This window comes from Pholis gunnellus, assembly GCF_910591455.1.
Source record: "Pholis gunnellus genome assembly, chromosome: 2".
NCBI lineage: Eukaryota > Metazoa > Chordata > Actinopteri > Perciformes > Pholidae > Pholis > Pholis gunnellus.
In genome coordinates, this window is record NC_136536.1 from 22938871 (window position 1) to 22949145 (window position 10275).

The window sequence follows — 10275 nt, forward strand, 5'->3', positions numbered from 1 at the left end:
ACGGCATCTTTAAAGGCAAGGTTGCACGGCATCAAACAAACAGGCACAACCAGTACAGTTAGTTCTCAGATCTGAAAAGATAAAAAGAAAAAAATAATCCAAGGTACTTTTCTTTTATGAACGCCATTTTTATTAGTATGGCTTTAATAGCTCTTCTGTGCTCGAAGTTGAAAATGTAAAAAACAAAGAAACTATTGAAACCATTCAAAAGAATGTCACAGACATGAAAAAGCTACTCAGTGATTGTCACTTTGTGTCCGTGTTCATTTCTCCGTGTTTGTGTTTATTAGTGACACTTACGCACCTTGTATCAGTCCATCTCTTCTGCATCAGCCCGATATCTCTGCCCCCCCGCCGTGTCTGTAGCTCATGATGAGCGCCCGACGACTTGTTATCCACATGTTAATTGCAATTAGATGCAACTCGTCAGAGAAGGAAGATTTGAGGTGCAATTACGTGCTCAGCCATATCATTTCATCATCAGATTATTTGCCAGAAATGTGCACACACACACACACACACACACACACACACACACACACACACAGGCATTTGTGTACCAAATACAGCACTAACATATACTTTATATTTGCTTCATCTGCACCTCTCAACCTTTTCAATGTGCATTACCATCATCATCATCTTTGACATCTTTAAGCCTATTACAGTGGATTATATTTTTATAGCCGCCTAAACCGCGAGCCAGAAATAACACAATGTCAGAGTCGTATAATGATTCATAATGTGGCTTGAGGTAAACCCCTGTATTTGTGTATGTCGATAGGATCCGTGTCTGCGACTAACTTCTGTGTAATTTTGCCATTCTGTGTCAATGCAAAGTGCCATGGCAACGTTCACACACAACATTATGGTATGACAGGCTCGTGGAACACGAAACAATGTTTAAATGTTAGTTTGGAATGAACTACATGGTGGTTCATTGAGCTAGGAAGAGCTTTAGAAGGTAAAGGGTGGGTCAGTCTGAACTTTAAGACTCTGGAGTTATTCACAAAGCATTTCAGAACTACAACGTGTTTAGACAAAGCAAGGTAATATAACAACAGAAAGCTCAACAGTGAGACCCAACAAAAGCAAGTACAATGTAAACCCTGAATAAACAGTCAAATAGATGAAACAATAAAACCAGTTGATACGATAGACATGTTGATGGCTGGTAAGGTTATTTAGGCTCCAGCTCACCAACAGATCCAATAACGATGTAGATGACGGTTTGGACGTCTCTGCCTTTCTTTGGTTTACTTGACAACACTTTGTGAGTTAACTCGTGTGAAGCTGGAGTAGCCAAGAATTCAGGATGCATTTTGTGTCTCAACAACAGCAATGGCAGGAATTTTGAGCCAGTCTTTTATCTTTTTTGTCATACAACTGTTATTGTTTCTGGAAATGACTGGCCGGATTGCATTTTTACTCGTACTGGTCTGTTTTTGGTCTTGACAAGGTCTCAACCTCCCTCGGTCTTGGTCTTGATCTTGATTTGGTGTCATTTCAAAGTCTTGGTCCTGTCTCGGTCTCGATACACTCTGATCTCGCTCATGACTCGGTCTACGTTTAGGTGGTCCTGACTACAACACTTCTTTTTGCATCCTTATATGTCCAGGTATCACTTCATTTGAATAAAGATTAGTAACTATATATAAATAACAACAAACAGTGTGCTGTATATTGTAAAATACATCAGAGTTTGTTGACAGCATCAGACTGCACAGTTTGCTTGATGAAGCTGAGTTCTCCCGTCCTCTGGAGTTTAGCTTGCCAAGGAAACGAGTCCACACCAGGTGTACCCCGTATGGAGAAAGGCCTATTGCTGCGCTGAAGCACTTGGAATATCTCAGCACTGACCATGAACAAGTCAATCCAATCACTGTAGACATAGTGAGAAAGTGAATTCATAAAACATGATGTCATCCATAACGACATCAACCCCTCCCTTCCTATCAGTTTATTATCTCTCAGTTTCTGGGTAAAAAAAACTGCTCTTAGCAGCTTTATGAAGGATAAACTTTTAGCGAGGAACATTTAGTGCCATTTAGGAGGTAGATATGGGTAAGATAAAATATGAATCCTGAGCTTGGGTGATTGTCATTATGAGTTTTTATGAGCCAATACATTACTGATTATTCTCCCCCCGAGCTACTATTATAGACGGGGATTGAGAACGGGGCAACATGATCTCCACTCCTCTCCTGCGTAGAGGGACAGTCGGTCTGCTGTTGAAACAAAATGGCCATTTCTTTCCACAACCAAACGCATGTGAAAAACACACAAACCAAAGGACCCGCTACCACCCACAGCCCAGGCATGGTAGAAATGTCTCTCGCTCACATTTGAAAAATAGAATACAATATAATCCAATCAAGTAAGGTGTGTGTGTATGTTAATAAAGTATTACAGCATCGTAGACGCAGAGAACTCCACTTCATGCCACTTTAGCCATGGAGGTGAAGTATTGGTAGTAAGGCCAGAAAAAAACCCTATTTTTTTCATACATTGCTGGTTTCCGCCTCTCTTTAGAAGATCTTTTCCGGTGTGCTGTCGGATGCTAACTGTTCATTCTTAGCTCTATCCATCAGAAAAAACACATAATCCAAAATGAACCAGGAATAACTGCACAACATGAGGCCTAATGCATATTTCAGGTCTCATTTGAATGGTAAGAGGCTAAGGACTGAGGTAGACACATTCCTATTACCATTCTAGAGATAGTGGAGACGCAATAAAGGCAAAAATAAGACGTTTTTCTTTGCGTAGTATCACATCTAAATTTCAAAGGCAATATCACTATTATAACAAATATATAGAGATAATGATGCAAGTGAATGTCTTCAACTCTTTGACTTTAACTGTTCTACATTTGCTGAGAATACACTCAAATACCACGTTGAAAACAGAACTTTTAAAGATAATCTCAGGCGCTCTCTATGTTTTGGCCATGTTTACTCCTTACATGTTGACTGTTGTTTTACTTCATAACCCTATTTACAGCCATATAGCCATGTTACAAATACCATAAATCGACCAAAAACATTGAAATAGTATTAAACACAATGAGTATTGATCAATATTCACATATCACCAAAGAGCTCCTTGCCATAAGGCGAATAAATGGAGAATGCAAAGGCCCATCGTGCTGGAATAGACCTCATTAGAACCCTCTGGCTCAGAGGATTACAATGATGCTGTCTGTCGCCATCTGGGGTCTGAATCTAGATTCACTTGGAGCAGAATTGCAGTCAGAGTCCGTCTCTCCAAGACAATCTCTGTGACTCTCTGGATGTTTATCATTGCTGCAAACATTTAGGAAGCTAAATCTCCCGTTTTGTCAAAGACCACATAGCCCTTGGTTACATACTTTGACAGGAACATAGACGTATGTCAGTGTGACGGTAAAATGTCAAGTTTGACTGCTTTGTTTCCCCGTTGACAGGCCGCTGTGTGTGTTTCGATGTAAGGTTTGTTCAGATGCATTCTAGATTACAGCACTACCGAGCATGTTTCTGTAAACTGTCGAAATATATATACCGGATCTTTTGAACACAACCTACTCGTATATATTTACAAAGGCTAAATCTGTACAACTTTATTATTAAAATGCTTGGTAATAGGACATAGTTTGGACAACACACAATTGGTTTATGGATTCTGAAAGCTGAAGACTCCATGTTATTAAATCAGTATACCGTGCACATCTTCTATCGATTTTCGGCAACTTTTTTGTCTCACTGTGTCTCTTGCCAGGGTGTACAGCTCGCCCATGTGGTGATGAGTCATGGTGGCCATGTTGAGCTGCCATTTGTCCCCTGAAAGCGTCTCCTGCTTCTACTACACAAACATTAGTTACGGAGAACAGCAAGAAGATCAAGGATGAGTGCTGAGAATTGCCTGCTAAAATATGATAAGTGCTGTAAATGTTGCTGTTTACATTTCAAACATCACCACAAACTCCTCTGCAGGTTTGTTGTGCTGTGCTGTTGTCTCGCTGTCTGAAAACAGACGCAACGGGAAGTCTCAGGGAGGCGAAGAGAAGAGACAGAAGAACAAACAGCTGTGAGCTTCAGAAAGGGAAACACTGAAGAATACGGAAACAGTAGAGGATGAAACTGATATTGGAGCTGAAAATGCCAAAAGATATACAGACTGCAACAGATGAATTGTTCTTTTGGACTTTTTGTATTTTTTAAGCGACTGATTTTTGTGCGATTGATCCCTTTCAGGAGTTTTCTAACTTTGTGACCCCAATCACCTACATATCTACATGTCTACATGTGTGAAAAACATAATGGAACATCTGTCTTTATCAGTGGAAACTGTTTTGTGTGGGGTGTCTCGTATTCTAGCTTTCAATTATCTTAAAGTTTGTTCCCAGCTCTACCGTTTCACTGATACAAGCAGGCCTCTAATAGATCAGTTCGGATGTCAGAAGAAAAAACGTGAGGCACATCGAAGGATAGTCTCTTTAATTTCAAAGTGAATTACAACAATTTATGAATACAAATCGCTCCTTGAACGACTGGTGAAATCCAACAGCGTTACAGCTAAATGTTAGCATGAAGCTAATGGAGATTTAGTAAGTGGTTAGAAGGCGGACATCGTGAAAGAGGAGTTGGGCTGAACGGAGCATGAGGAGGACGGATGAGTCGAGGGTTAAGAAGAAGTAGAAGATGTTTCTAAGAAAGGACTTAAAGAGAAGAAGAGAAGAAATAAGGAAGATGAGCAATTAAATAAAGAAAAGACGGGAAAAAGTGAGCTTTATCGGAGACAGGTAAGATGAGCCAAAAGGGATTACAGCAAGAAGTAATGGAAGTAAAGAGGACAGGAGGAATGAAGGTCAGGAGGAGAGAGGGAGCAGAACAGAGGACAAGAGGAGCGGCCGGAGAATTGACATGACGTCTGTCGGCCGTGAATCAAAGCACGAGCAATCAAAGGGAGCCTTTGAGATCCAAGAGCAGCGCGGAGTGTGTGTGTGTGTGTGTGTGGGTGTGTTAGCGTGAGCTGGCCCAGATTGCTTTGAAAAGGCCGACTCGGCGCCGCCCTTTGTTCTTCCAACAAAACGATGATAATAGTCTTCCTCGGACACACACGCCAAACACCACACACTCACCGGCCCATGTCCCTCGGAGACTCGCTGTGATGTGGGTCTCCATGGCGACGGCAACAACTTAGCGCCAGCTGATGCATAATGACAGCGGTTGCACCTGAGGTGAGAGGGAGGGGGGAAGGGAGAGAGAGGAGGCACAGCAGACCTCAGAGAGGACAGATAATATTACTGCTACACTCTTAAAGAAGCTTTCAAAACTGCTGCTGCTACTTTGCATTTCTAAACTATGTGAAAGAACAGTAATTGAACCTTCAGCCACAGTACGTTGGCAGCTTTTAAAGTAATCTTCTCTAAATAATCAGGAGGTTTTTAAGAAAAATACAGCTTTCTTTCTTTAGCAGACATGTTGGCTTTGGTAAATCTGTGAGTTAGCAGGTAGGTTTACAATAAGTCACAGGCAAGAATTCCAAATAAGGAAACTCAAAAGTCCCGACTATGGAACATATAGAAGATAATAAGTGCTACAAAGCTGATACACTATCAAAACGGTCTACCTCTATCACGGCACACCACACATTAAAACTGGTGGTTCTCACACTGTATATGAGAGTGTGTGTGTGTGTGTGAGTAAAAAGGTACAGACAGTGCAGCCAGACTTCTTCTGTCAGGCACCTACTGTATGTTAATTATTGAATATCATAGGACGTTATTTAAAAAACTCACAGCTGATGTTATTAGCTGTGATGTAGTAGTGTAATATCATATGCCATGATACTGGGGAACCATGATATTTTCGTATGTTATGTTTTCTGGTTGTCCATCCGTCCGCCAGTCCATTCCAACGAGATATCTCAGGAACGCCAGGAGGGAATTTCTTCAAATGTGGCACAAACATCCACCTGGACTCAATGATGAGCTTAGAATGTGGAGGTCAAAGGTCACGTCGATCTCACAAAACGTGTTTTTGGGCCGTAACTCAATCATTCACATGCTTATTAAGACAATGTCACACAAACGTCTAACAGGATAAAAATGATGAGGCGATGACTTTTTGGACAGCCGTGGATGTAATCTGCAACATGACGAGGCGGTTCATATTTAAACCTGCATTAATCGAGCACATTGATATATTATCACCGTATAAATGTTGTGGCGGACATCTTGGCAAACAGTTGCTTATTTATCCATCCAGCAGACAACATCAGCGTTCCTCTAGAGTCGTGATTCTTTCCATTGAATGCCAGTCCAATATTCACACCACCTTCTCTAAAGCTGCAGACAAAAGCTCTTTTAGTAAAAGGCAGATTATTGTATTATTATTACTCCAAGACTATTTTAGTGTGTTTACGACTCCAGGGGGGTGGTGGAGTCATGGGGATTCTCCATCACATTGCTGTAGGTGGTGTTACCTTGGATTTAATGTCGTTACATTTGTGTGTGCACGTGTGTTTGTATTAGCTCTCAGTGCAGTCCAAGTGTGTGTGTCACACCTGGACCGGAGGTGATCCGTGTGAGGGGACAGTCGCTGATGAGACATGTCATGAATACATGCAGTAAAGATTTTCATCTTCTGAGCAACTGGAACCAAATTAATATTGAATGTTTTAATCCATCAAAATCATAGCTCTGACTTATTTAACCTAATTTATATGAATGTGTTCAGTGTTGTCTGACATGCCCTGTTTTAAAATGTCATCAGTAATAATCAAAATCTATTCAAATGCAATAACTCACTTCAGATCTAATATCTGTTTGCTTAAAATGCCTTTTGTCTAGTTCAGACAGCAGATTCAAGCCATGAATATTTGTCTGTTTCCGACTGTTTTCCAAACTGAATGAAAGGCCTGGCTGATGCTGCATTTGAAACATAATTGCTTTCATCCTAACGTGTTCCTTTTTCATTTGGCAGGTAATGAACCGACGCCGTTGGGCACGGTGGAGAGCTACAACCCGGTGAAGCGGCGCTGGGAGTACGTGGCGCCCATGCCCACCGCGCGCTGCTCCTCTGCCCTCCTGCAGGCAGCCAACATGCTCTTTGTCATCGGCGGAGTCGCCCAGGGACCCAGTAACGCTTTGGAAGCCCTCTGCTTACCGGAAACGGTGTGACATACGCAAACACACACGTGGGAGCCCAAACCGGCATTGATGTTTTATTCATGTGCGCGCATTAACACAGATGAAATGGATCACGGGGGATCGTGCTTCGATTTCTCTACCGTTATGTCCAACCGATGGATTCCTCGTGCACGCTGGGATTTAACAAAACTTTTTGACGTTCAACAAAGCATTTTCAAGTGCAGAGACAGTTTGTGACGGAGCTGGACGAACACAAGATGAAAGGACGTTCCAGCCGGCTGCTGTGACTGGCAAGGACAGCAAACGGACAGCTTTTCTACGCTGTCAGAGGAAGAAAAACACGAGACACACATGGTGTCTGGGGAAACAACACGCCTTTGACCTGTTGAGCATTTTTCAGAATAAAAGCAGGGTACTTTTCTGGATATTAAAGGAAGATAGGGCCATATCTGTGACTCTTTTTTTTGCGGCAGCGTCGCTCTGCGCTGCTGCTGCGACAGTGAGCTCGGACACTTTTCTATGACCTTAGACACAACAGCTGAGTTTTAGACAGTGATGTTCTAGCTTTGTGAATGTTTCGGTTCTTCTTCTTCTATTTTTGTTGCATACATGTGAAAGTTAGCACTGCTAGCAAGCGCTACCGCAGTGTCGACAACGGTGTCCCTTAACATGCGTTCACGCCGCTTGCATCTCAAGCGACTGCTTGTCAGAAGAACGGTCATTTTTCTACAACGAGTGACGCGTTGGCTTACGTTGACCACAGTCACTGTGTTTCCTTTGTTCCTAGTTGCAGAAAAAGCTGACTGTGGTCGAACTTGCCGGCACCTCGCTCTGCTACCCATCTGTCCACCTCGACTAGCACCGCAGCAATCAATCCCAATCAATCCCCAAAGGCTCAAACGGTCCGCCGCACAGTAGCAGACGGTGTGCTTGCTCGTGGAGCGAATGCAGAGTTACTCGTACCTGCTGCACTGAAGCATCCATACAGATAAATATTAATATGAACAACAGCCTCCTGACATGTTCTAGTCCCCTCGAGTTTGTTTGAGTGATAGCAGTATATTGTATTATTTACCTCAACTTTATTTACCGGAGAAGAGGGTTTTAAGGTGCTGATACCTTTGCAACAATTTGAAGCACTATTGTTAATCTGGATTTAAGCAAGGAGGATTTAAAATAGGATATATTACGGATTTGATTTTAGGATTATGCTTACAATGCTGCAGTGTGATTTTTGGCAGAGTAGTGGAACGGCCTGGAATAGCCTGTTTTGGACTAACCCCGGTGGGCTTTCATGATCATAGCTGCTGCATATTTGCGTAATCAGTCTTAATATCAAGTCAATACCTGTAGGCTTTAAAAGAGGAATGAAAGGTGTGTAGCTTGCTTAGGAAGCGTGCTGTGGTGAAGCAAAACATATCAAAATGCCAACAGAAATGTTTTTTTCAATCCTGCAGCACATTCAACTTCTCCCCCATTTGTCTGTATGTTCAGTATGTTCCAAACAATTGTCACTTTGCCAATAAATTGCTAGATATGCCGCTTCCTGCACAGCTTCGAAGCAACAGGATCAGAATTGAAACAGGTTCTTCTTGAAGTGTGAGGTTCTACCCAGAATCATTTGCTTCTGAGGAATCCTTTTTTGAAGAGTTTTTTTTTCGAGGGTTGTTGAAAGCAAGGTGTTTAAAGATCCTCCCAGCCAGACCCCCAAAACTGTGATTGTTAGGCTTGATTGTTGCCCAACATCAGCCCCCTCCCTGTATGAGTCCCATGAGGTCCAAGACTGCTGGACTTGGTTCCCTTGGCTCCAGGTTAAACTAAAGCCATGGTTAGGGTGGAGACAGAGATCCAAAAAATATTAAAAGGAATGCATAATGGTATCTGGGAAGGTTCTAGATGAAACCCTCTGAATTTAGGGTGGGTTCTTGTTTGTACCCTTAGAAGGTGGAAAGGTTCTGGATAGGACCTCCAGAGAGGGTTCTGGGTGGAACCTTTCACAGATGGTTCTTCATATAACCTTTATGTTGACTTCTAGGTAGAACCCTCTGAAAGGTTTCCAGCCGGAAACCTTTCATAAAAGGTTCTACCAGGAACCAAAAAGGGTTCTCCGAGGGACAAACCGAAGAACCCGTCATGGTTCTAGTTTATTTCCAAAAGTGTACAGTGGGTGAGCAACTGATACTCTGAAGACTTTTGGTGGAGATTTAGTTTGTTTTGGCTGAGGTCGGGCTTTGCGTACAAGAGTTGGGGATGAAAGATGACAGAGCGAGCGGCAGTGCAGAATGTTTTGTGACAGATTCAGTGACTTATGGACAGCAGGCCAGGTTGGGCATAAAACAAAGGAATTACCCAGTGTATTGTGTTACCATGTGGCAAGCAGCCTCTTTCTTATCCTGCCATTCTGGTAGCAGTTTTGCAATCAGCTTCTCCAATCAGAATATTAATTAAGAATATACTGTAACTCAGGAGTCCACGTGGCTTGGTCCCAGATGGCGGTACAGACGAAAAATGATGGGTTCCTGCTTAATTTGAAAATTTTTATTGACACACAACAGTGTAAAGCTTCAAATTGAATCTATTTAGCGTATGAAAGGCCTTTTTTGCAACTAAAGTAGTCAAAGCACTTAGGTGTGCTTTTACTAAAAGTTGCACAAGAAAGAGCAGAGATGCACGGGGCATCGTTTAGAGACGACATTCATCCGCTACATTCAAACAATTTGTAATAACTGAATAATTGTTGCAGTTGCATGACAAACGGAATTGACCAATTACGTCTCTCAATACAGGAAACTCTATTTCAAAAGAGTCATATGGATAGAGAGAGGGGGGAGAGAAAAAGACTGCAGATAAGTCAGAGACATACAGGAAGAGGGACCCCCAGTATAAGCCTTGTTTCTTACACGCACACACACACACACACACAGATAGACGCATCTTTTTACCTGTCATGCCCCGTTTCATACACGTGTCTGGTCTGCACCATCTGGTCAGACCTCGTTAACAGAGTCAGACTTCTGTTGCTGTGAGGGAGCACTGCAGCCGCTGGAGCTCAGATGAGGTGCCAGTTGAGGGATGGCTATTTCTGGTGCAGTGTGGTGTGCATCCAATGAGTGTGTCAGGTATAAGCCACTACTCACACACAC

General features: G+C 42.4%; 1 protein-coding gene across 1 annotated transcript in view; it reads left to right on the top strand.

Annotated features, from left to right (window-relative positions):
- The window catches only part of klhdc8b (kelch domain containing 8B), a gene marked incomplete at both ends in the record, with an annotated part of 130554 nt that extends 123392 nt beyond the window's left edge, over positions 1-7162 (top strand). The window contains one exon of the mRNA XM_079179578.1: positions 6966-7162. Coding sequence (XP_079035704.1) covers positions 6966-7162 — 197 coding nt within the window. The remainder of the gene's footprint in view (positions 1-6965) is intronic.
- Between the last annotated feature and the right edge of the window lie 3113 nt (positions 7163-10275).